At 39.9% G+C, this 26794-nt stretch overlaps 1 protein-coding gene across 3 annotated transcripts in view; it reads left to right on the top strand.

Annotated features, from left to right (window-relative positions):
• PTPRB (protein tyrosine phosphatase receptor type B) overlaps positions 1 to 26794 on the top strand; it is a 113547-nt gene that overhangs the window by 3216 nt on the left and 83537 nt on the right. For 2 of the 3 annotated variants that reach the window (XM_082665632.1, XM_082665633.1), the window contains exons 3-4: positions 7665 to 7915; positions 24267 to 24540. In XM_082665632.1, coding sequence (XP_082521758.1) covers positions 7665 to 7915; positions 24267 to 24540 — 525 coding nt within the window. Of the gene's footprint in view, positions 1 to 7664; positions 7916 to 23806; positions 23926 to 24266; positions 24541 to 26794 lie in introns of those variants that run through there. The other variant, XM_082665634.1, reaches the window with a different exon arrangement.

Below are 26794 nucleotides of genomic sequence, written 5' to 3'. Positions count from 1 at the left end.
AGGCCTGTCCTAAACAACACAGAAACATTGTAAATATTTCAGTTCTTCTCACAAGAAGTGAGATTCCTCCCCAAATCCTAATCAAACCTTATTTAGAAGAATATTCTTTCATTAGAACTTTTTAAAAGCACATATGGATTCAGTAGATATGGGTTATTTAAGGTAGAAGATAATTCATGGAAAAAATATGGGTTATTTAAGATAGAAGATAATTCATGGAAAAACTATCTCCTTTGACCTTCATACAAAACATGCCCAGTGATGGACTTCACTTCAAAAGTAAAGTAGATACAATATATCAGTTACAGTTAACCACTGAACATTCCATATCCAAAAATGCCTGATAATGTGTGTTGGAAAAAAAATGGACTTCTAGAAAAAGCAGAGCTAAAATTTGCATGATTCTAGTTTAAAAAAATCTTATATTTGAATATGCATATGTACAATGTATACTTTTGCCTTAACATGGTTATAAGCTAACAGACACATTTTTCTTCTCAATCCACACAGAATATTGGTTGACCCATAGCATGAACACTCACTGATTTTCTAGAGAGTCCATTGTGAAAAATTAAATTGCATGCAGATGTTTGTGATGAATGATTCCAAATGTCCTTTCTTAAAGAGTTGATAACTAAATACTGTACTCTTAAGCAGTACAAATATGCATGTTGTTAATCCATAGGATGTGATTTTTTAAATTAGGTTCTTCAGTAAAAGCATACCTGTGAAGGTCAAAATCTGAACCATACATTTCATATTTGTTTCATAGAGGAAACATTCATGATGCCATTCAAGTATCTAAGTAATATTTCTCTATTACCTACTAGGTGCCAGAGCTCGTGCTAGTAACTGAAGTACTCTACACCAGTGATTCTCAACCCAAGCTTCACATCAGAATCCCAATGGGACCTTTGAAATAGTATTAATATCCAGGCTTCATCCTCTAGGCCAACTAACTCAGGCATTATAATTTTTAAATGCTTCCAAGGTGATTCTAATGTGCAGCCGAAGTTGAGAATCACTAAATACATCTTGCTTCTTAGGATAATGGGGAAGGCAAATAGGTAAATAATTAATTACAATAGAGTGTAAGTAGGAAAAAAAAATACCCCTCCCTCCAATATATATTCTTGCCAGTGTGTCACATTAAGCCACTGTGGGGTTTGTTTTTTTTTTTCATTTAAAAGATAATTCTTAAATTGGATATTTTTTAAACAATCCTTTGAGTGCCCACTGGATTTTGTCATAATTTAGCTATGCTTCATTCTCAATAAGACACCTTTTTTCTTCTTCTACCTCTCCTTTACTCGAGTCCCTCTATACAGGGAGGGTGAATTGAATAGGCTTCCAAAGTGGGTTAAAATTCAATTCAAAAGTTAAGGTGAAGGTTTTTGAGAGAAGGACCTATACTAAGTAGGGTCAGATTTCCTCAAATTATCAGCGCTACTGCAATGATTTTTTATTAGGAGAAGAATGTAAAATTGACCTGTATTTAAAATTTTTCATATAATTTATATTTCTTTAAAACCCCTTGGGACTTCCCTGGTGGTCCAGTGGTTGACACTTTGCCTTCCAATGCAGGGGGTGCAGGTTCGATCCCTGCTTGGGGAGCTAAGATCCCACATGCCTTGCAGCCAAAAAACCAAAACATAAAACAGAAGCAATATTGTAACAAATTCAATAAAGACTTAAAAAATAAATAAATAAAACCCCTTAAAACAAGCTTTTAATGGACAAATAGAATTTAATGGGACCTAATTAATGGGAATCTAATTTAAAAGAATATATAGATTGTGTAGAACCAGGATCACCAGTACATAGTAGAATACCAAACTAAAGAAAAGATGGATTGAGATTTTTGCCATTCCCTCTGAATTTCAAGTTTACCCTTAAAGAATATACTACACATCTTCATCCTGGACAAAAAAAAAAAGTGTACCTGGTAGACACACTCTTTTATAAAAATTCAAACTTTTAAGATCAATTTTTTAAAAATTAGAGGCTTATAGCTATTATTCTGAATAGTAAGAGTAATAATAAAAAGAATTGCCTCCAAAATGCCAACACATCTGGCTAAAAATTACAAAATTTCGTTCTCCACATATATTCTTTTGTCAATCAGTTGCCAGATATCCAGTTATCTGGAAACCATCTTACCTTTAGCAAGGTGTCAATAAAACAAGTGATTGACAGATTCTAATTTTTCCTCCCTATATTTTGGTGTTATATTGTATAGCTACATCCTTAGAGTCACTGTATTAAGAGTATGACTTTTAGAAATATTTTGTGTATAATTTCTCAGTCTCTATAAATTCACGCAAGGCAGTGGTCAATAATGCAATAAGGAAAAACCAAATTGTGTTTTGTTCAACAGTATAGCAATTTTAAATAATCACACATTTGACTTTTTTAGGGATTATTATTACTTTAGTAGTAAAAATGCATTCTGAGGCTCAAATCTCTAATTTACAAGCTCTTAAAACATAGCACTCCTAAGTAAAAGGCTTCCTGCATAGCAAAAACCTTATAAGCTAAAGTGAAAATTATATTGGTCTACAGTTTGGGGGGGTCCTTGTACATTTCTAGGAAAGTTCACTAGAAATTCAATTGAAAAGATCATTTTTCCATGACCAAGTCTTTTGTATATACAGGAGATGCAAAAGGAAAAGAGTTAGAAAAACTAAATTACTGTGCTATAAACCTGTTAACAGGGATCATAACTTAGAAATCTTCATCTCCTTTCAAGGTAATCTTGGTTCCCTTGGTCAATAAATGCTGTCTAAATTAGTAAATGTTTCAATTTCTAAAAGGTGCTGAATATCAAAGTTATTGGGAACAATAAAGGAAAGCTAAGGACTACTTTATGCCACTATTGAAGTCATGACTGTTGCTTTTCTCTTCTTCCCAAGTTAAGAAGAATTTTTAAATCAAAAGTTACAGTTGCATCTATTCCAACCGGAAATAGTCTTGACACCACAAGCAGACAACAAAGGTTACAGTGGCCGAATCATTGAAGTTTTATGGACCTACATGATCTGGAAAATAACTCATTCATTGGCCCCCTCTTTTATATGGGTAACAGAGAAATCTACTCAAAGGATATTACTGATCTGCAAGCATATCTAAGCAAATAATCCTTAGGAGAGGGAAATAAAGGCATTCTAAACTTGAAAAGTTTCCACAGCACCAGCACAAATCTATTGGCAGGTAGACTATGCTCATGTAGTTCTAGGTCTTCTGGATGAAGAGTACAAAATTCCGTCTAGCCTTTGGATACCTATTCCAAGGAATGCCAAGTCTCCCTACAAGTATAAACACCTGGATGGTTGTCTAAAATTGTTACTTTCACTAAGATGTTTCATATTGTATGAAGAGAAACATTGTATATGTCAGCCAACCAGTCAACATTTATTCAGCATCTACTACAGATTCATTCATTCAGCTCTCATATTTATCTGAGGACAGGCGAATTTTTGCAGACATATTTTCAATATCCCTGATATAGCTGAGTTAGTAAAATCGTTACAAGAGATTTCACTGCTGAAGTAAATCATACTGTTGGCTGGCTTGATATACCTGTTGGTTAAAGTAATTGTTTAATTGTATTCATACAGGTGAGGGAATAAGCATTGTAATAGGTAAACAATCATGTATGCTCTTGGGAGACAGGGTTTTAGTAACTTATTTCCTTTAGGGATTGTTGGAGTGCTTGTAAATACAGGGAGCTTGATGGGAAATGAACAAAGCAAAACCGAAAGTATCTTTTGTATATACAGACTCTACTTTGACCAAATTGGCTGTCACAGCCATTTTAGAGTTTTTCTCCTAGCATCATTATAACAACATGGGTCCTGCAATTAACCATTTATTTACATGATCATTGAAAATCATCTGGTCATGATTATTAATACATGCTTTATACGATCATTAAAAAATATCTAACACAGTATCCAGAGTCCCCCAACGATTTTCAACCTGTGACACATCAATGAACTTATCAGGGCCCTGTAACCAGGGCCACAAATGACTTTCATATGTGCTCTTATATCTTTGTGGGTCCCTTTCTCCACTGGGAAAAATAAAATAAGTTAATAGATTTTCATGTGTCCTAACATTCTCATTCTTTCATGATATGTGAAAAAAATTTTTAACATTTTCTTTGACTGTGAAAGTTCTTTATGAAAAATTATTTTCAAAGAAATTAAATCATTTCATGGGCCCTAAAATCATGGGCCCTAGGCAATGTTCCAATGTGCCTAATGGATGAGCCAGCCCTGGACACACCAAGTTATTCACCCACTTTCCATCTGCCCTTGCCCTGACCCTGTTTAAGTAGCCTCTGGCTCAGCATGTCTCTCCCACAGCCTGGTAGCCATGAACTTTTAAGCCATTCTTCCCCCTCCATCTTTCTACCCCACCATCTTATCCTTTTCCAATGTATGTGTTTGTACCTTCCCAAAAGAAAACATGGGGCATTAGGATAAACCAGGCACATCTTCATAAGGCAACCCATAGTACAGTAGTTGAGTAGTAATTGGCTTTTGAAAAGTATTTCTTTGATTGGCTAAGCTTTCATTTATTTTTTTTAACCTACTTTTTTTACTATGCTATGCTTTGATGTTTTACTATGCTATGTCCTGGTATCAATTTCCATTTATTAATTTTACTTTTTTCTAATCTTGCAACTTTTTTAAGGTCTGTAAAAAAAAAATTTAACCTCTGATTATGTATGCCTTCTCATTTGTTGTGTCTCCCGTTGTTTGTAAATTCTCCATCTTTGGTACTCTTTTCAACAACTTTTCACTTCCTTACTCACCTTTTCAAATTTTAGGCATGTGTATTTTTTAATGTATCCTTTATTTCATTGGCTACATTTTCTGAAATGTTAATTATTCATTTTACCATTTCTAATAATTATTTAGACTATTATAATTCCCAGACCTTTCACTTTATCTTTATTCTATCCCAATCTTGTTTAAAATATTTTATATATTAAATGTAAATATTTATGTATAGATATATATACACAAATCATCATTTTTCTAAGATATCTTCTGTTTCATTTGCTAACTCTTTTCCAGATTATTTTCCCACTTTTAAAGGGCACATTACATTTGGTGTCTTCCTACAGAATGGAAAGTATCAATGTAGTTAAAATGTTCTATCTCCAAAATGAGCTTTATTCAAGTTATTTCTTTCAATATGCTCGAAAGTTTTTTGTATCATTTAAAACAGGGGAAACTAACAAATTGTGTTTTGTCTTTATTATCATCATACAAAAATTCCATTTCTATTATTGATTTTTTCTGAGGCAATCATAGATGAATTAATAAACTAAAATACATATTGCTTTTTTAAGAAATGTATTTGAAATATGGGCTTGATATGATGCAGTCATTGCAAATCATCTTATAGGTGAGCTATCAGTGCTAAACTTTATTTTTCACACATTAAGTGCTAAAACTTCTGAGATTGGACCCAGGATGGTCTGCCTTATTTTGAATTGTGTTCTAAGAGGAATTGTGTATAATGTGGAAACAATGTAGTGGCAATGGTACAATAAAGCTTTTTAAAAATAGCTTCAACATATTGTTCCATTGTGTAAGAACTTTTCCTTGCATTTGTCAAAATATATCTTGTTCTTTCATGAACTGTAAAATGTATATACCTTTTCAAAGAACATCAGAAGAATTATAGAACCCAAAACATCCAAAGATCTACTATTTTTAGTATAATTTCATAGCACCCATTTCAACAAAGAGTTCAGGCAATGGAAAGATGAACTTATTTTCATCACCTTATATATTTCTATGATGGATTTTCTTTCCTCTCATCTACTTTATAATCCTTCAATGTCCACATAAGAAATGATTCGAATTCAGCTTTGCCTCTTATTGTATATATGGATAAAATTATATACTTGGTTGTATATTACACCTGAGAAACTTATTAGAAATGCAGGCGCTGGTTCCCACACCAGATCTACTAAATCACAATTTCGAGGGTGGAGGGTGGTAGGGCGGTTAGGCTTCAGTTGTCTAACAAGCCCCAAAGGTGATGTGATGCCTAGCAAAGTTTGCAGATCACTGCTTTGAAATTCATGAAATTTGGAAATCGAATGTTAAGACTAAAGTTTCCTTCCTGCTTCTTAAATAGCACAAGTTAAAAACATAGGCACAAAGTGAAGGGGTACCGGACCTGAATATTCTGTAGGTCCTTTCTTTGGAAAAAAAGTGGTGGCCTAAAATGGAAAATAGACTTGTTTGGTTTGGAGGGTTTTAAAAATACATTTAGACGGTTAATTAAAGACAATTACAGAAGAGTAAAAATTTTTCCACAAGATATTCCAAAGCTACACGCAATGGCGATAAGCTATGTTATTTGCAGAAGAAATTTCAAGAGTGTTTTGATCATTTACTGAATTTGGGGGAAATCTTGTTTCATCCATTGAATTAATTCTGTAAGCTGACTAAAAAAAAAATAGTTCTGAGGATGAGAACTTACCAACTGCTCCTTAGTGAAGAAGAGTAATCATAGGTTGACATGCTAAGACATATAATTACATGCTAGGTATTTGGAAGCTTGTCTCTGTCCTCACCTCATCATTAAATCTTTTTTTTTTTTTTGAGGGTCTGAGAGCTAAAATTGTCACAGCTAAAATTGAAATCCCCTGTCAACTCAGGGGACTGGCATTGGCCAAAGCTCAAAATGACCAAAATACTAATCTCCACATACAGAAATGTTTACATCCCAACAATAGATCAATATCTATGTAAAAGGACATTCTAACACCTAACTCAATTAAGACTGCAGAATTAAGACTGCTTCTTGGAATTTGTTGTAAAGGCATATTGCTAATAGTACAGTTGGGTTTGTCCTGTAGAAGACACCCCAGGGATAAATGAATCTGGTCTGCCAGGCACAATGGAAGTGATATTGGCACAGGATTCAAGAAGATAAAAACAAACAGAAGCTAGGGAGAATGTCTAAACATTTATCAAAGCCTAGATCTGGTAGATGTGCAGGTAGGGTTGCCAGATAAAATATACAACATTCAGTTACATTTGAATTTCAGATAAATGACAATTTTTTTGCATAAGCATATTCCTAATATACAATATAATATAATGTAATGTTGTATATTGGGGAGGTTATTAAATATACTGAATTATTGGTTATTCATGTGAAATTCTAATTTAACTGGGCATCACATATTTTTATTTGCTAAAATTTGGCAACACTGTATACAGGGTACTCTGCACAACCCTCCACATCTCAAGGAAAAGATGCTTAATGGTAATGATTATTTTATTTACATTTAAGAGAACAGCTGATATTTACATCTTGCTAAATGTTAAAAAATACCGTTTCCATTTTGAGCCTCTTTGTATGCTTATAGCACAGTTATAGCCCTGATAGCACAGTTTCCACAACTCTCCCTGCACCCTGTAAAATTGATAGATGGATAAAATTGATAGATGGGTGAAATGGACAGGGCAAATGAGTATGGTCATACTCAAAGTATCTTCTATTTTTCGTATAACTGAAGCCTATCTACATGCCCATTGTTAAAGCGGTCTTTTTCTAAGTAAAGTTGCTTTTATGTGAAGAATCCCTAAAACATGAGGGTAATTTTAGCAACTGTCCTTTCTTTACCTCAGCTGGCCTGGGAGCAGAAGTCTCAGTAAGGAGTACTAGAAACACAACTCCTCCCCAAATCCCCACTACTTTTAATGCACTTCCATATAGCCCGGGACACCTTATTAGTAATACCACAGAGACCTTCACCAGAAGTACTACAGAAAACTACAGCCAAAACAGCAGCCAGAGGCAACACCCCAATCTGCAGATGGCTGGAACTACATCTTGGGTTCCCTGGACTACTCAACCCTTCTCCAGCACCACTGAAGAGGTAAGGGGAGAGGGGAGGGGATGGAGTGTGGTTTGGTAAGGTCTCAGAAAGCCCATTGGTTGAAAAGTTTTGCTTTGCTGGAAATACTGCTACTCAAGCGGGAGATCAGGCACTCTGTGTCCTGGGTGCTGATTGTACATGAATGCATTCTGTGTAATGAGAAAATCTTTGGGATAGAATTAAAATTGCTACACCTTTATAAGCTGAAGAGAATTATAACTGCACTCCTGTAGGTTGGCCACATTTCTGAACCGACGTCAGGGTTCATAGGCTTATGATAACCTAAAACCAGGAAATAGAATTTGAAATCAGTCCCTTGCAGGTCCCCCTGGATATATTTCACAATCGTTTATGCTTATAAGGGAGGGGAGAGAGTCACAAAGCAATGGAAGATTCAGCAATCACTATAATGGATTTGTGAACATGGAGGAGGATAAGCTGAGTCTCATAGCAATTTCACATCAGCATCCGCAAGAGGACAGATAAATGGCTGAGAAGCAGCAATGACACAGCCATAGAGTCTGTTCACATAGTGTTTCCATTTCAGATGTTCATCTCTTCAGTTTTGCTTTCCACTCAGGGTTTTAGGCTATCATTTTAGACAGTAACAGTGTAATTAAAACAAATTTTAAAAGCTAAGGTTTCATTTGGCAATATTTAGCTGTTTCCTAATAAGCAATCCAAATAATTTAGAGAGTAAAAGCCCAACACTATGCATATGACATGCATTTTAGTGCTCTGGTTTCTTTTGCATTTTGCAGAAGTGAATATTGCACGTGACTCCCGACTAGTGAACACATACCTCATTATTGATCACAAAACAAATAGAGCCAGGGCTTCCCTGGTGGCACAGTGGTTGAGAGTCCGCCTGCCGGTGCAGGGGACACGGGTTCGTGCCCCGGTCCGGGAAGATCCCACGTGCCGCAGAGCAGCTGGGCCCCGTGAGCCATGGCCGCTGAGCCTGCGCGTCCGGAGCCTGTGCTCTGCGGCAGGAGAGGCCACAACAGTGAGAGGCCCACGTACTGCCAAAACAAACAAACAAAAAATTTATATCTATTTTTTCTGTACTGATGTGTGTGTGTGTATATATATATATATGTACTGATACATACCAGTATACATGTAGTGATATCAGTATATATGTACTAATTTTTATCAGTATACCTACAGATATACACATAGAGACAGATACTAGTACAAAAAAAAACTGTGTCAAATAAGAAACATGCTGAATAAAAACTACAATAGAAACATATCTGCCTGAACACTAAAGCATTGTCTTTTAGCAAAAAGAATATTTCCCCATCTTTGCCCAAGTCGGACCATTGTGAAACAAAGACACAGAGAGCTCCCAGACATGTCCAGGCTCACTGCAATGAGTCAAGGACAGCCAGCCCTAGAGCTCTGTTGCCAGCATACCAGTCCCGGGGGCCGACCCAGCACCGTGTTACAGAGCCCACGTGGTCCAGCCCTAGAGCTAGGTTTGCAGCCTTGGGCTGTGGCAACTACTCTGTAGGGTTTTCTGGTTTTTGATTTTTAGTATTTTTCTAAAGTGAAGTTCACTCTAAAGTTTACATGAGCTCCCAGATGGAGCACCAGAATGACTGCAGCCAAAGATCTCATGTTCCATTTTTTTCTTGAAGCTCAGGCAAAACCTTAACTATGTCCTCGGAAGCTGAATGTATAAAAGCTATGCTCTTTCCAAAGGCAGTTTCTAAAACCGCAGTTTTCCATGACTCTCATGCCTTAGGTGAGGCAACCCTGCTAGATCATCATTTGATTTACTGCGAGCATTTACTTTATAACAGTCTGTTATAAACAGCTGTAGTTAAATACTTTGAAAAGTAAAAATGGGTCACTTGGGAGGTAAAATCCCTGTCCTTTAAAAGTAATTTTGCAAGGTACTCTGCCTCAACACCTAGAAGAGTATTAGAGAGGAATAAAATTGTTCAACCTAATCGCTTGGATTTGTGTAAAGAAAATCTTTGTGTGTCAGTTATTTTCTTTATCAGCTAGCTCCTGGTTTGGGAGGATTTTGGATTGACTTACTGTAGTTGGGCCATGAGTTGGAGTGGTCTGTTATCGGTGATGATAGGAAAAATCTGAATGTGAGCTTTTGGAGGGTAGGGACTGTAATTATTCAACTTTGTAGCTCCAGCACCTGAACATAATGCTTAATGCTTACTAAAGGTGTGTAGAAAGGAAAGGAAAGAAAGGTGTAGAGTGGAATGGAGCAAAATGGGTGGAACTGGAGAGTGAAATGGAATGGAATGGAGTGGAGTGAAATTAAGCAGAGGGGAGTGAAATGGAATGGGGAGAATGGGATGGAGTAGGGTATTGTGTTCATTGAAGTGATATAGAAGTGGGTGGAACTGTTGAACACTTGGGTAACAAATGACACATCTACTGCCAATGTCCATCTACTGCCCAGGTGTGATGGTCATGCTGAGTAACTATGTTTTTTTATATTGCCTAAGTATTCGAAGTTTGTGTATATCTAGTATTTAATATGTTTCTATTATCTAATACTGTGTGTGTGTGTATATATATATATATATATATATATATATATATATATATATATATATATATAGTTTCATTCAGGGGCTAATTATTCAGTTCCTTTTTCTCCTTTCTAGTTTCTCCCATTTCATCTCTTAATCGCCCTTCAACTGCCCCCCACCACCAAAAAGGAAAAAAAAAGTGTAAAAGAAAAAGGAGAAGGAAGCAATGATGACTGTCTAGTGACTTTGGAAAATGTTCATGCATCCAACAAATATTTCCTGACAACTTAACTAGTGTCAGAACAGAGTGGTTAAGAACTCGGGCTTTGAGGTCAAAGGTCTGACTGCCTCTTACTAGCTGGTGACCGAGTCTCAGTTTCCTCGTCTATAAAATGAACCTCCAACTCTTAGGGCTGTAGTGAAGGCCAGGAGAGACAATGCCTGTAAAACGCTTACCGCAGTACCTGATCCTTAGTAAGCACTTAAGAAGGAATAGCTGTTATTGCTATTTTTTACTGGGACACAAAGATGAATGACAAGTTGTTGCCCTGAAGGAACTCACCACCTGCTGAGGTGTTGAGGGAGATGGAGATTACACGGGCTTCTGTGGAATACAAGAGAGAGGTTCCTGACTAGTGTGGAGGTTTTAGTAAGTGTGCAGTAGGTTAATGTCTTCTGGAGGAGGGAATATCTGAACTGAGCTTCACGGAGTATAGGAGTTAAACCAATAAGAGGTGGGGGAGTGGGGAGGGAGGGATGTGTAAGAGCTGAGATGGGACAGGATGGAAAGTTAGAAGTGATTTAAACTTTCACCTAAAATTAGTATTTTTTAAGAAATTTGGGAATTTTATCACTTCAATCCAATCACACATTCCATACTTGTTTTTTGAGCACCTACTATCTGCCAGACATTGTGGGGGATGTGAAAAATAAATAATAAAGATGGCATTACAGAAGCACATAGAATCATTGAGTATAGGATCAGCAATCTGTTAAGACTGAATAAAAGACTTAGTATAAGAGCTCTGTAATAATTCTCACACATACAGATACTGAACATATATCGATGAACATTTCAAACACATGTTTTGAAATGCAGTCTTCATCCAGAAACAGACACTAGTTCCTACTTGTTATTTTAATCACTGACACTATTAGATTATCTGTCATTACTTTTGTCCCCATACATATGTAGCCACTACGTAGAATTTAGCACACTTGACCTGAAAGAGAAATCGAGCGAAGAAAGAAAAAGAACTGAAATACTAAGACCTTTTACTTGGAAAGGCAATGTCATTACTACTAACTCACATTTATGAAGTGAGCAGTGTTCTCGATCCGCAAGCAAAGGATGAGTTAGGATTGGAACGTAGGATTGGGAATGGAGGGTGGGATATCACAATACACTTTCAATGAGAAAGTGGAATGTATTTGTGTTTTCCCTTCCATCAAGAGTTCTTTTGAGTTATGAGGAAGGAAACATGAAGAGATGCTATACACCATTTGCAAAGAAGAGAATCTAAGGGATAAAAATAATAGCTAAAATTTGTGTGCCAGCAACTATGCTAAGCACCTTCATATACTCTGGGAGGTGGGTACTTGTATGCATTTTCCATCACTGTGTAACAAACTACCCCAAAACTTAGTAGTTTTAAACAATGACAGCTTATTTTTCTCATGGTTTTCTTGGCTGGGGCAGGGAGCGAGGGCGTTCCTCCGCTGGTTTCACCTGGGCTCACCCTTGCAGTTGCATTCAGCGTCGAGCTAGAAGTTTCACAATAGCGTCTCTTGCATGGCTAGCAGTTGATGGTGGCTGCAGGCTTGGTTCTCCACCTGGCCTCTCATCCTCCACTCGACTATACCAGCTTCTTTACGTGATGGTTTCAGAAAGCTTTGCAAGAGAGGAAACATGGAAGCTACAAGCCTAGTGAGACCTAGGCTCTGTAACCACACATTACTTCTGCCACATTCTACCAGTCAAGGGAATCACGAACCAGGCCAGATTCATAAGGTGGAGGAACAGACCCCGCTTCTTGATGGGAAGAGCTGCAAAGTCACATTGAAAAGGGGCATACATATTGGGTGGGAGGAATCTGTGGTCATTAAACAATCTACCATAGTATTTATTAATTGATTATTATTTTGTAGATGCCTAGTTTAAACTTAAAGAGGCAAGGACTCACCCAAGGTCAAATGATTAAAGAATAGCAGAGCAAGGAGGAGAGTACACATACACACACACACACACACCCTGCACATCTAGTCACCTTATTCTCTTGCACAGAGCTCTTATTAATGAAGGTAAATGCCAAAAGGACATGATTTGGAATCCAGCATCACTCATTAATGCTACTGCAAAGTTGTCCTAAGTTGACTCTCTTTGGAGCAGCATTTTCCCTACCTTTTTCCTTTTCCTTCTCTTTCGTCACATTGTCTTATGCCAGTTTGGAAGGTTGTCAACCTGACCCAGTACATGGCTTCAAAACTCTCCTCTCAACCTGGACATGAATTAAATGAATCAACATGTATCATGTGCCTACAGTACTGCCTGGAAAAATAGTGTTTAATTAACATTAGCTACTACTGTTATTATTGTTACCATCACAGTATTATGTGGCAGTGTGTGTCTTTACAAGGACAAAGTTAGTGGAACAAGAAGCTTGTCTACAGTATGAGTCAGGAAATATCTAGCTCAGTGGTTCTCAAAGTATGGACCGAGATTCAGAACTTGATAGAAATGCAACCACTTGGACCCTACCCTAGACCAACTGAATCAGAAACTCTGGCTGTAAGGCCCAGCAATCAGTGTTTTAACAAGCCCTCTAAGTCACACAGAGGTGTACTTTTAAATTCCAGAACCACTGATCGAGATAAATCTTGTCCTTCACCCACAATATCTGTCCCATGGACTTCTAAACGCCTTAGTTTCCCACCACTGACGGCACTTTTGTGCATGTGTCATGAGGGGATGAGAGGGGGTGGCGACATAAAAGCTAAACAATCAAGTAGCAGAAATTAATGTATCTAATTCCAGCCTCCTGCTGTGACTTTGCAGAGTGTACAACATTGAAGGAATGGGGCCCAGGGTGGGTGAGTGGAGCCTGGGGAGATAGAGAACTGCTGCTAGACTCTAGGCTTTTTGTGTTCTAGAAAGAGGGGGTTCCAGGCACATGGTTCCACCGGGAATGCACGAGACTCTGTATTGGAACATCAGCTGGATTTCAGCACCTGTGCACGCCCTCAGCCAGGCATCCCTGCATACTACATCCACAGAGACATACTGTGTTCTTGTGCACAAGCCCAGTTGTAGATCAGGCCAGAGGTAGGTGTGAGAGGTGTACCCTGCATGTATTAGCCATTCCCTATGGGCAAGGAGAGACAGTCAGGGCTGGAGGCAGCAGGAAGTCAATCTTTTGGGGACCTGAGCATGAGATACAAGGGGAAGAGTTAAATGTGCAGAAGTGTCCTCCAAAGGGAGGGAAGCCAGGCCTTGGAATTTTGTTTAACATCAAAATCTGAGCAGCCTCCATTTATCATTTGAGCAGTGGACTCTCAAGAGAGGTCCAGTCTGGATCCCCTCTCAGCCATGTGACCTCGGGGGAGGCGGTTTGATAAAGCGGTAAAGAGCTAGGGCTCTCACGTCAGAGAAAGCTGGTGTAAATGCAAGTGGTGTCACCTACTAGTTACTCGTCATACTTGTTTCCTCTCTAAAATCAGGATAATTAAGGTACTCTATCTGCCTCATAAAACAGTTGTGAGGATTAAAATCTGATTAAGAAAAGTGCTTAGTGCCTTGGCTATACACGATAAGTACTCAATAATGTTCGCAAGCAATACTAACTTCCTGTTGTTGTTTCATCACCCCTACCCTGCCTGCATCACAGGGTTGTTCTAAGAACCAGATGGACCAGCGTTATTATGTGAAACTGCTTTCAAAGGAATCAAGCCTTGAACATGCATTAAAAATGTTACTGGCTGGTTCTGATTCTACTCAACATCCCTCAATCTGGTTTGAAGGCACACCCCCTTCTTCCCTTCCCCACCCTGCCCTGGCCTGGGCCCGGGAGACGGACCACATTTCCTCAGTTCATGAATAGCCATTGTGGTGCTGGTCTGAGTTTAACGGCTCTGTGCTTCCTTCCAGTTGGCCCTCAGAGACATCACAAACCAATGTGAGTCTCCAAATAAGTGCGGTGGCAAATGCAAAACACCTCCACCTCCTCCCACCCCAGAGCCCTTTATCGTGCTACTTAAACACAGGGGAGTCTCTCCACTGCCACCACCGCTCTGTGGCCAGAACTAAAGATGGGACAATATTCCCCTTCACTGAGACAAACACCTAGAAGGAGAAGTACAAAGATGCAGCAAAACAAAGCACCCCACACCATCTCCTAATGATTCCTCAGGACCAAGGGTAGTTCTTAGATTGTCCAGAGTGAATGGGATAAAAGACAAACAGACTTTTCTGAGACTGCCCCTAGTACAGGAAGTCCATTCTAGCGGGTACGATATTGCGGGAGGGATGTGTTCCTGAAGACCCTAATTTATAATTAGCATCATTCAAGTCTAATTCTGACAAAGGGCTGCAGTTCTCTCAGATGGCCCACTAATATGGATTACTAGGTGCCAACAGCATAATATGGTTTACAATTCGCTCGACCCTCTCTGGCTTTAAAATCGCAAGGATTTTTCTTTTCTTTCATTTTCTTTTAGTTATAGGGGATTTGCCTGACGCTCCATTTTGTGCACCAAAAGACTGGGTTCATATTTTGTCACAATATAAATCATATGCCCATAAAATGCAACCATCAAACAGAATATGTGCATTGAAATGGACTCTTTAACCTGCCAGTATTTCTCTGACACATGGGTTTCTCTCAGCAGTTGAGGTCAAGCCCAGATGAGGGTTGATGCAGAGAGGAGAGAACATAGCAAAGGAGGGGAAATGAGATCGAAGGAGAAACCAGGATGTACAAATTGAGATAGGAAGTCTGTGGCTCTCGGCTCTGGTCTTACATACATCAGAATCACCTGGGAAGCTTTTTGAAGATGCAGGTTCCAAAATTCTCCCTCAGACCTACTGAATCAGAATTTACTGACACAGGACATCAGCACCAGAGTGTAAAAATCTCCCCATTGATTCTAATGTGCAATTATGTTTATGATCCACTGGAGAATAATTGAATAGTCAACCTGTTAGAAAAAACCATTGAACACAAGAGAAGAGGAACAGTTCTGCTGGAGATGTATCTATAACTTGAATCTAATTATCAGGAAACATTAGACAAATGCAAATGGAGGAAAACACGTACCATAGAAATAACTAACCTGTATCATGCAAAAAAGTCAGTGTCATAAAAATCATTTTTAAAGGCTGATGAATTGTTCCAGATTATGGAAGATTAAGAGACTTGACAACTAAATATAACACAGGATCCTGGGTGGGCTCCTTAACAGACAAAAAACAACAACAACAAAAAATGCTAAAGGGACATGCTTGAGTCAACTGGCGAAGTTGAAATACGGATTGTGGATTAAAGCATTGTATCAATTTTGCATTTCTTAAATTTGATATCTTTACTGAGATTACAAACTTAATTCAGAAGATATGCAGCCCACTCTGAAATGGTTTAGGTAAAAGTATCATATAGAGGGAGAAAAAGATGATAATAAAGCAAATGTGGGGGAATGCTCAAAGAAAAAAGCTGAGTGGGTCTTGGTAAGGATATGTCGTAGCACTCCATATAATTTTCACCGCTTATCTGTAAGTTTGAAATTATTTCCAAACAAAAAAGTTTAAAAAATAAAAAGAGTATTTTGCTTAAGGGCTTTTATAGGGTAGAATCCAAGGCATGCTCCTGAGTTAGGGGTAGACCAGTGGCTCAGACTTACAAAGACCTGTCCATCTTCTTCAAGGACCAGGAGGAGAGAGGGGGTGGATGGGGGGAGAGGAGAGCAAACACCGTGAGAAATGATGATGAATTTGCAAGAAAGAGCAGTAAATCCAAGGGTCAGAACTGGTGAATGAGCTGGATGATAAGTATGAAGATAAGATAAATAAACTCTGGAAAAGATTGCTAAGTACTTTAAATCCCTGTAATTTACCCCAGTTACATATTGGTTGTGCCCACGTATTCATTCCACTCACAGAATAACAGCTTTGAAAACCAGTTATGAAATACAGTGAAAAGTCACTGAAAGGGGAAATGCTATGAATTCCAGGGGCTGTCTTTGAAGGGAAGATCCTTTTCATCCTTCCCACCCTCTGGGGGAGCTGGCAACAGAATCCTACTAAAAAATCCAGATGAGATCACCACTAGGGTGATTTTTATTTGGAAAGTACACAGGAGGTACCTGTTTTTTCATCAAAGCTCTTCTGATCTGGATCTCTAATAGATCTGGGCCAATGAACACACACCACCAGTGTAGCTTTACCAGGTGCTTGCCCTTCATCTGTGTGTCTGCGAACATTTGTTGTTTGCTCCTCTTTGTGCAAGGCTGTACTTCCAGCCCAGGACAGCAAAGCTGTGGAGAGGATACCGCAGTAGATGCTTTGCTAAGAGTTTTGACCTTGGTGGCCTGAATCCAATGACCTCTGGATTATTCTAGAAGGATTTGGTCTTCCATGGAGTCAGAGGCTGCTTGTGCACTAGCCTATCCTAAGGCTTAGGTGCTAGGTATTATTGGATTCTGTGATGCTAAGGGTTACAGGTCTGCATTGGAGCAACTGAAGAATACAATTGCTTTTAAGATTCCCCAGTACTTAGCCATGTCCTTGTTTAGTGGTGAGCTGTGAATATTTACTGTCAATAGATGAACAGACATTGAGTCTCCACAACCTGGACATGTGGGAGAGATAACGAAGAGCCATGACTCCTTCCATCAAGAGGTTTCTAATCTAGCTGATGGTTTTATCATTATATTTTTGAAAAACATGGTAAGATCCTTTGATCTTCCACTTTGATCACTCTCAGCTTCAACAGTCAGGGGAGTCTGAGATGCGCTGTGTGGACAAGGTGGGCAGAATGCTGGCCCAGCATGCCTCCACCTTTTAATTTTTTTAATGAAAAGTGAAAAATCCAGATATTTTTCCCCTTTAAAATCTCCTGTTTTTCTCAACATTACCTGCTTATTCCATTTTTAGAAAACTATATTAAGATCACACTATAAAAGCCAGAAAAGGCGTATGTGCTGGTCAAATAGGGAGCCCTCTGTTTGCGAGCTCCAGTGAATTCATGTGAAATGATGTTCTAATGACATGATACACAGAAAAAAAGAAGACAGAATCTTTACCCTCCAATCATCACTGTCTAAGGGAGATGAGATGTGTGATCATTTCTTTTGTTTTTACTCTCCTTTCCCTTAAAGCCAATGTTAGCCATGTTTTGTTTATTTACTATCCTAGGGCTTGGATAGTCACGAGAATCATGAACTTGCTCCTGAAACCAGAATGTATAGCAGTCACGCCCATACAGGCAGCCCCACTGGCCGCATTAACGCCTTGATTCCGTTCGTGTGTGGGCCGACTCATTTCCGAGGGTGGGGTAGTAGCACCGGAAAAGTGGGAATGAAGATGCAGCAGAAGTGCTTGAGGTTGAAAAAGTGATTCGTTTACAGTCACATCTGGTTTTAAGTCATTCGTCTGTGTACAGTTACAAAGCTCTGACAAGAGCTATGCAAAGTTCATTTCCTCCAGATTTAAAAAAAAAAAAAAAGTGGGGGAAGGGAAGAGGGTAAAAAATTGATGTAGAAAGAAAATACCAAGACACCTTAGAGATGTGTCTGGGAGAGATGGTGGAGCTGCTGTTAGAGACACATCCAGCACTCCCACCCCTCCCTTCCAGGATTTAAAAAAATCCTGGCACTGCCGACAGTCAGAGCAGCCGGTAAATGTCTTCTGTGCTGATCTCTTGAGGAATTTCTCTTGAGTATGGGATTGACAGCAATGGTAATTTATGATTATTTGGATGTTCTCAGAAAGACATTCTTGTCCGTGGACTTTGTCATTCTCTCTAGCATTGCTGGGTGCTCAGAATCCATGATTTATTGTTATTCATCTACTATTATTAGTACTAATAATCATACTATCTAACATACTATCATCCTTTAGCCAGGGAGGTGCTATAAATATAACATGCACCTTCTCATTTTATCCGCCCCCTCATTAAACCACCCCCAAATGCCTGTATGATTTCCATTTTCCAGGAGAGCTATGACCTAGGAAGGTTACAACCTAGGAAGCTAGAAATTCCTTGAAATATACATATCCCAGAACAGTATCTCTAAACACAAAAGTCACAGTCCTTTTTTAAAAATTGCTTATCAAAATTATCTTACCTTAAATTTTAATAAATCTCTTTTTAAATGCATGACACCGGCTGCAGGTTAAAAATCGTATTCACTTTTGCTGTAATGTATTATTGAAACAGTTTCAGATTGAAACGGAGAAAAGGATTTTGCCATCTTGTAATTGTTTTTAACTGACACATACCCTAATTGCTAGGCTTTCTTCTTTTTAAAAATATCTAGGGGTTGGGCTTCCCTGGTGGCACAGTGGTTGAGAGTCCGCCTGCCGATGCAGGGGACACGGGTTCGTGCCCCGGTCCGGGAAGATCCCACATGCCGCGGAGCAGCTGGGCCCGTGAGCCATGGCCGCTGAGCCTGCGCGTCCGGAGCCTGTGCTCCGCAACGGGAGAGGCCACAACAGTGAGAGGCCTGCATACCGCAAAAAAAAAAAGAAAAAAAATGACAACTGGATCAGAGTTTAGAGTAGGGGATTGACAATCTAAGGCTTTTGTTTGGAATTTGGATAGCTCTTTTTCACCAACTAGAGCAGGAAGGCTTGTTAAATACACACACACACACACACACACACACACACACACACATACACAGGCACACACGCACACACACACACACACATACATACACAGGCACACACAGAGATTATTTGGCTCCAACAGAACATTTCAAATTCCTCAGGTTGTAGTAGGACCCTTAGATTTTATGTTTCTAGCAAGTTCTCAGATGATGCTGATACTAGCTTTTGAGAACCACTGTCCTAAATGTTACTACCTCCTTCCCCTTTCTCCTTTTCCTCCCTTCATCTTCCCTCCCATTCATCTTTTCCCACCTCTTCCTCTTCAAAATCAATCTTCTCTTCTTCCTCTCTTTTATTCCTTTGCCCTTCCCTCTTTTATTCCTCTGCTCCATCCCTCCCTCCCTTTCAAGATGATATTTGAGGCATCCGGCAGGAATATGTCTAGAAGGACTTGTTTACAGTGTTTATTCAGATAATAATATTTATTGAGCAGCTACAAAGTTTCACTCATTCAATCATTCATTCATTCATCTACTCACTCAACAAATATTTGTTGAAACTCCACTGTATGCCAAACTCTGTGCAAGAAGAGCAAGACAGACAAAGACTCTGCCCTAAAGGAATTCTCCATATGGCTAGGGAAGGCAGACTGTATACAAACATATAAATAACTGGATTATTACCAAGTGTCACTAATGTTCAGAATTAAATAAATGGGTTGCTGAGATGAAGATTGATAACAGCACACTTTTCCCCTATGAGGTCAGAAAGGGCCTGGCCCCATGGAGATGTGTTTAAGCTGAGACCTAAAGATTGGGAGAAAGACAGATAAGCAGACCTCCTGGGCAGGAGTGGTCCAAGAAAAGGAAATGGCAGGCACAAAGGCCCTGGGGCAGGAAAGAGTCAGCTTCTTGGGGGTGTCTCCAAAACCTAAACCAGGGCCTGGCACACGGTAGGTGCTCAGTCAATATTTGCTGAATGAATGAGTAAATGAATTATTAGACCCAGGCCACTGGAGCATAGGAGGCAAGCAGGAGAGAGGCATGGAGTAAGCAGGGGCCAGGTCATGAAAGACGTTTTAGGTCATGAGTGAGGATTTTGAATTAACCAATCAACTTTACCAATCCACTCTCCCTTCAGCCCCCAACCTTCTCTGCACCCAGCTCAAACCCTGATGTAAAGTAACAGCTCTCAAAATGTGACCCTGGAACCCCTGATGATCGGTTGTATCATTCAACATGTATGTTCATGACATGATAAGAGCCATGCTTTCATCCATGAAATCATAATTAATGAATATATAAATTAGAACAATTATTCATTAATTGTTATGACTATTTGTTTAAAAGGCAGCTGTTTAACCAACGGTTTAACATTAGGCACTCATGTCTAACCAAAAGCAGTCCCACCCCTCCCCTGCAGTCTGGGAAAGGTTTCCTAGTGGCAAAGAGAAGAGGTTGTCCCCTGAAAAGTTACAGAGAGGCTGATTCCAAATTCCTGGAATGCAGTAACTTCTAAAGCAAATGTAGTGTCATTACACAGGATAAATAGGTTCAAAAGAAGTTGAGGAATTCCAAACAAAGATGAGAACAAAGAATAAAATGAATCATCTTATTTGTACTTTGTACAGTAGTTTCAAATAAACTCCTCTAGGAAGAGATGTTATCTGGCAGCTTTTCCCAGTTTCTTACTGCCTTGAATCTATTACACATCTCTCTAATTTTTCATATTAATATAAGTGTTTTTAAAAGGTAAATCAGCTTTTAAAATGTAATCAGTAAAAACCTGAGTGTAAACTTTCTCTCCTTGTTTCGTAGTATATTCATTCCTATAGGTTATTTAGGACCCACTAATTAATTGGGAGCTTTGCTGTGAGCCTTAAGATTCTCCAAAAAAAGAACCAGCTGTTATATACCTTTGGGAAAGAAATATCTCTGACTCCCAGTCCTTTCCTTCACAGATTGCTATAATTCTTCATATACATTGGTATCAAAATAGATAAAAAGCACAAGACTCTAAATGTATATGTCTCTCTGATAGATCAAAAATTAAATAATTGTATTTGAAGAAATTGCTCCTTCTTCTTCTAATTCCTATTCCCAGGGTTATTATTAGCAGGTCACTGTTAATAACAGAATTTGGAAGCATCTGAAGAGTGTTATGAGCATATTTTGTTATTGCCTTGTTTGATTAGTCCTCTTCACATTTTGCCTTTTTGTTGCAGTTGCCTCTACTATAAGGCAGTATACTGCATTATAGTCAGACAGTGTATTGGATATCAAATACTATTTTAAAATTAACTGTCAAGGTATAGTAGGTTGGTAACATGTAGTTTAAAAAAAAATATGTGAGAAACCTTGGAGAACTTGAAAAAGACAGGATTTATAGAAGATTTCTGCAAAGGACAGAGGGATATTTAGTGAATTTGGGAAGGAATGTTTCAAATCTGAGGGTCAATCTATGAGAAAAATGTAAAAACCTCTTTGGTTTTTGACAAAGAGAAGGATGGGCAGCAGAAGTTAGGTAAGTGGGACCTATGTGATGGATGAATTTGAAAGAGAGCAAACTGTGTGATTTGGATGCAACCTATCACTAGGCAAACTGACAATTGGACAGCACATTAAAGTTTGCAAAGGTGCTTTAACATATGTGATCTTATTCTTCATAACAGCTCTGGGAAGTATTTAGAGTAGATATTATTGCAGTTTTACAGACGAGGAGATCACGTTGTCTTCTGAATATAGCCAGAAAAGAAAACGGTAATGTGAAAAAGGAATAAAGCTGAAAAAGACCCCTGTAAAGGCTGGAGGCAGCCTGTAGGATTGCAGTCTCTAAGGGGGGGAGAAGAGGAGTATCTCTGATGATGCCGGAAGGAATGCCAGGCTGTGAAAAGTCATTGAAGTTGGGGGCAAAATATGGAGGGCAAAAGTTCTTTGGTAAGACAAGTGACCTGGGCAGAGAAATAAGAAAGATTCCATTTTCCTAGAAATACACACGTGTTTTAGGTTTGAACTTCTTTGAGTGTCTGCTAACTTGAAAAAGAAATTTAAGATCTCTAGTCTGGCTGCAGATTAAAAGCCCATAGAATCTTCGAAGGAGTAGAAACTTCATCTTTTCATTAAAAAAATTTTTTAAAAACACAAGTTTTCTAAAAGAATTGAAATAATTTTCACTTTTTCGTTTTTTTCTGCTTTTCCTCCACGTAGGTACCTTTGATATAGCAGTCAATAATATAGCTTTATGTATAATCTATTTGAAAAAGAAAAGAATATGCCATCCTTCCCATTGATGTAGCTCAAATATTGTTTTGAAAAATCTCCTCTCTTCCGGCAGTTGTCAGGGATGACACCCAAAGAAAAGCAGTCAAACATTATTAAGGTTGTTGCAATATTTTCCTACTATCACCTATGACCAATTAAACATTTTTGTTCTTCGGTTATCAGGAACTCTTTTAAAATCCATTTTCAGATACATGATCACTCAGGTACTGAGGCAGCTGCTAAAAGTTAGCATAAAGTTAGTGCTAAAAACTAAGTGAATTTCACTTTCTTGTAATATGTGGGAAGCTGAGCCGTCAAGCGTATTTTCCACAAACGAGAGCTCGTATTGCTTTCTTATATTGCTTGGACAGTTATGGATGAAATGACTTTAACTACTGGATGGTCAGTGATGAAACTGCTTTGCTTGTGGGCTGGACGATTGGTGGTGATTATACTTGTTCTTGGTTAGCACCATGTGCGTAAGATTTAGGGAGGGCACAGACCTCTACACAAGAGAAAGGGGAAAGTGAATAGCAGGAAAAAATGAAGGTCAAGTTGACAATGGACACCATCCTTTCGGGGTCTTTCTCTCTTGATGGTGTCAGGGGGATACACGTTGGGACAAATGAATGCTTTGAGGTGAGAAGGGCAAAAGCACTCTAATAAAAGGCTTCAGGAAAGAGTGAGGCGACCTAGAGAAATCTGCTGTGGTCAAGTTTAATCCTGGGAAAAGAGGCCCTGGAGAAAGCAGATGAGGAAGATAGGGAGCGGCAGGCGCAGGGTGTGGAAGGAGGGAGGGGGCGGGGTGCGGAGATGGAAAGTGAGAGGGCGCAAGTCTTATTGCGGCTGAGACGGTGGTGTTGAGGACCACGGACTGGGAAAAAGTGAAAGTCGGGCGGGGAGGCGGAGAAGGAGGCAGAGCTCCGCAGACCCGGCCGGGACCCCCGGCGGGAGAGGCGGGGGCATCTTGGCCCGCCTCGGGCCCCCTTGGCAGCCTCAGGCGTTGGCTCCTCGGGGCTCCCTCCCTCGCCGGCGCATTGTTCCTTTGCCGGGAGACGAGGAAATTGCCTTTTGATTGCGGAAGTCCGCGGCCGGGGCTCGGGGCGAGGCAGCGCGGGTCAGAATGGCAGCGTGGGAAGGGCGGCGCGCTGCCGGCCCCCGCCGCCTCTCGCGTCCGCAGCCGGCCCGGGGCGGCAGCAACATCAGCGGCGGCGGCGGCGGCGGCCCCCGCGCGTCGTCAGCCCGGAGGCCAGCGCTCTGCGCCCGCGGGGCGCGCTGAGCGCGCGCAACAAGTGGTCCCCGCTCCGCAGGCCGTCGGGGCCGCCCCGCGTCCCAGCCCAGCGGTCGAGTCAGGGGGAACCGCTGAGCGCCATGCGGAGCCATGGAGCCGGGCTGGCCCTGTGGACCGCGCTGAGCCTGCTGCAGGTGAGGGGCCCGAGAAGAGGTCCCCGCAGGCGGAATTTTTTCCTCTCCCTGGGGAAGAATGAGCCATCCTCTTCTGAGCCCCCAGCCAGACTGACTGCTCGTGCCACTGTCAAAGGCAACAAGCCACCTTCTCTTTCCAGCTGCTCCGGAGAAAAAGCAGCTAGGGAGAAGGTGGCCACCCTCCTGGGCTGCGGGCCTCTTCTCTGGCTGGGGGGCCAAAGGATGGATGGGCTCAGGCTGGGGGCCAGGGGTGAGTGGAGCAGTTTGGGCAGCTTGCTACGGACTCGTCTCTGGGCAGGTCTAGACAGCGGGCTTCAGCTGTTGTTCTGCTTCCTTTTCAGACTGGACTGGGGGAGCCAGTGAGATGCAACTTCACCCTGACAGAGTCCAGGGTCTCCAGCCGGTCCGTGTCTCTCCAGTGGAGAACTTTGGCGTCACCCTGTAACTTTAGCCTCATCTGCAGCAGTGACACGTCGGGGGTCGCGTGCTGCCACCCCGTGCGGATAGACAACACCATCTATGGATGTAACCCCAAGGATTTACAAGCGGGAACCATCTATAATTTCAGTATTATGTCTCTGGATGGAGAAGAGAAAACTGTGGTCTTGCAAACAGGTAAAAAGTGACAGGTGCGGTTGGACGGCCAGGCCACTTCCGGCTGAGCCCTGCCTTTTCAAGCTGATGTTTCACTTGAGTTCCAGGCATACAAAATAATAATAATAATAAAGGTAAAAACACCTGTGAAGATAACTATTGACAAAGATTTCTAGTCTCCTCAGATCTGGCCAGAAGCAGCTTGGTTGACTTTCAGAGACTTCCTTAGTGCTGAAAACAGCGGACTAGCCACTTAAACGGGGAGAGCAGCAAAGAGAAACTGTGGGCTGTGGAGGGAATTTGTTAAAGTGATGTGGTTTGAGCTTCCATCGCATTAAATTGTCAAGCCTTGGAATAATTTTAAGTAAATGTTTTTAGAATAAATAATGGAAGTGCAATGATTAGGGATATGACTTTCCTCGACTTAGTTTTATTTTTGGAACCAGGACATAAAATCATCAGGAATAGAGTCACTCTTAGGGGGAAATTAGAAAAGTCCCTTGAGATGAGGGTATGAAAGTTATTTTTTATCACTTGTGTAACTAAAACCACGCTAATATCACAGATCATCTTTTGGTTACTCTACACCTTAAGTCAATCATTTTCTGTTCACTTTTGGTAAACCCTTCCATGCGTATGTGGTAAGAGTTTGTCTTTCCTGCCTCAGTTTTCTTATCTGTAAAATGAGAGTGTTATACTTGGTCATTCAGGTCCAGGTTCCAACCAAGTGCCTACTTAGGTAGGGGCTGCAATGCATGTTACCTCATTAATCCCCAGAGCCACCCTCAGATGTGCTCGGAATTCTCTAATGACTTCGATGTTTTATGACTTCATTAGTCTTCCTTTTAACGTATTTGTTGCAATAGAGAAGCCTTACTTTCATGGAGAAAGTCAAATTTAACTGAAAAATTCCAGAAGTTAAATTTAGAAATGTGTCGTCCTTGCTATTCTTTCACATTCAACCTGAACAAAGATCACTTCTTTAGCTATAGTTCTTTGAAGAGGTGAGAGAACAGTCCGTTATCAGGGCAGTTACAGTAAGGTCAGGAAATGTGACTAGGTCCTGGTAATAAGTCAATGAATTGTTCTCTTACTAATTAAGAATGCCCAATTACATCACTTGACTTACTTCAGAGGAATGTTAGATAATTTCTGAGATTTGCAGGAACTTGAATTGAAAAGAGACACCACTTGTTAAGAATGTGGTTGTGTTTTTACAGGGAATCAAAGAGAGACCGAAATCAACCACGTAATTAGAACATTTTTCAGGAGTTTAAGTGGCTGGGTTTTTAGTTATAAAGTTCTTGGTTTCTTGGTATGTGAAGATGTGAACACTCAGATTGCTAATAATGTGAAATTTATGACATAGAACTTCCAGATGTGTTCTTTACATTTGATAAGGTGTCTGTATTGAATGGGGCAGAATGATGTTTAAAAACAGGTGAGCCATCAGAAGCTTCTGGGAGAAAAGATGAAGACATTAAGCCAGAATATACTGATTTAACCCAGAGGTTTTACTTTTTTGGAAAAAACATTGATGAAAAAGGACTCACTGTGGGTGTTACTAGTTAGAATATGTTTTGAGTTTAATTATGCATGTAGGTGTTTCAAGTCCAGAGACATTTGTGAAATGTAAGAAATGTTTGCATTTTATTGACTATGTTTAATTTAAAAAAGACTTAGCATGCCCAATTGTTAGTGTTCAGTGTCTTATCATTTTTCTTAAGGAGTTACTTTTTACAGTACCACAAATATACTTTTCACCACAAATTTTATGAGCTCCATGCCAAATGTGAAGAATGAAATTTGACCAAAAGTGATGTTTGTATAATAATAATTTTTTCATACTTATTTGTGTGATGGTATAACCCTACTTGAGTTTCTCTCTCCCTCTCTCTCTCTCTCTCTCTCTCTCTCTCTCTCTATATATATATATATATATATATATATATATATTTTTTTTTTTTTTTTTTTTTGGCGGTACGCGGGCCTCTCACTGTTGCGGCCTCTCCCGTTGCGGAGCACAGGCTCCGGACGCGCAGGCTCAGCGGCCAGGGATCACGGGCCTAGCCACTCCGCGGCATGTGGGATCTTCCCGGACCGGGGCACGAACCTGTGTCCCCTGCATCGGCAGGCGGACTCTCAACCACTGCGCCACCAGGGAAGCCCTCTCTATATTTTTAAAATAATTTTATTTAAATAAACTTTTTTAAGTTAAGATTTTTTTTTTAATGTTTCAGGGAGAATATTTTTGGTTGGTATTTATTTTTTGTCA

The sequence above is a fragment of the Grampus griseus genome (assembly GCF_964374135.1).
Source record: "Grampus griseus genome assembly, chromosome: 11".
NCBI lineage: Eukaryota > Metazoa > Chordata > Mammalia > Artiodactyla > Delphinidae > Grampus > Grampus griseus.
Note: the sequence above shows the minus strand (reverse complement) of the source record. Positions and strands in the feature narration are given on the sequence as shown.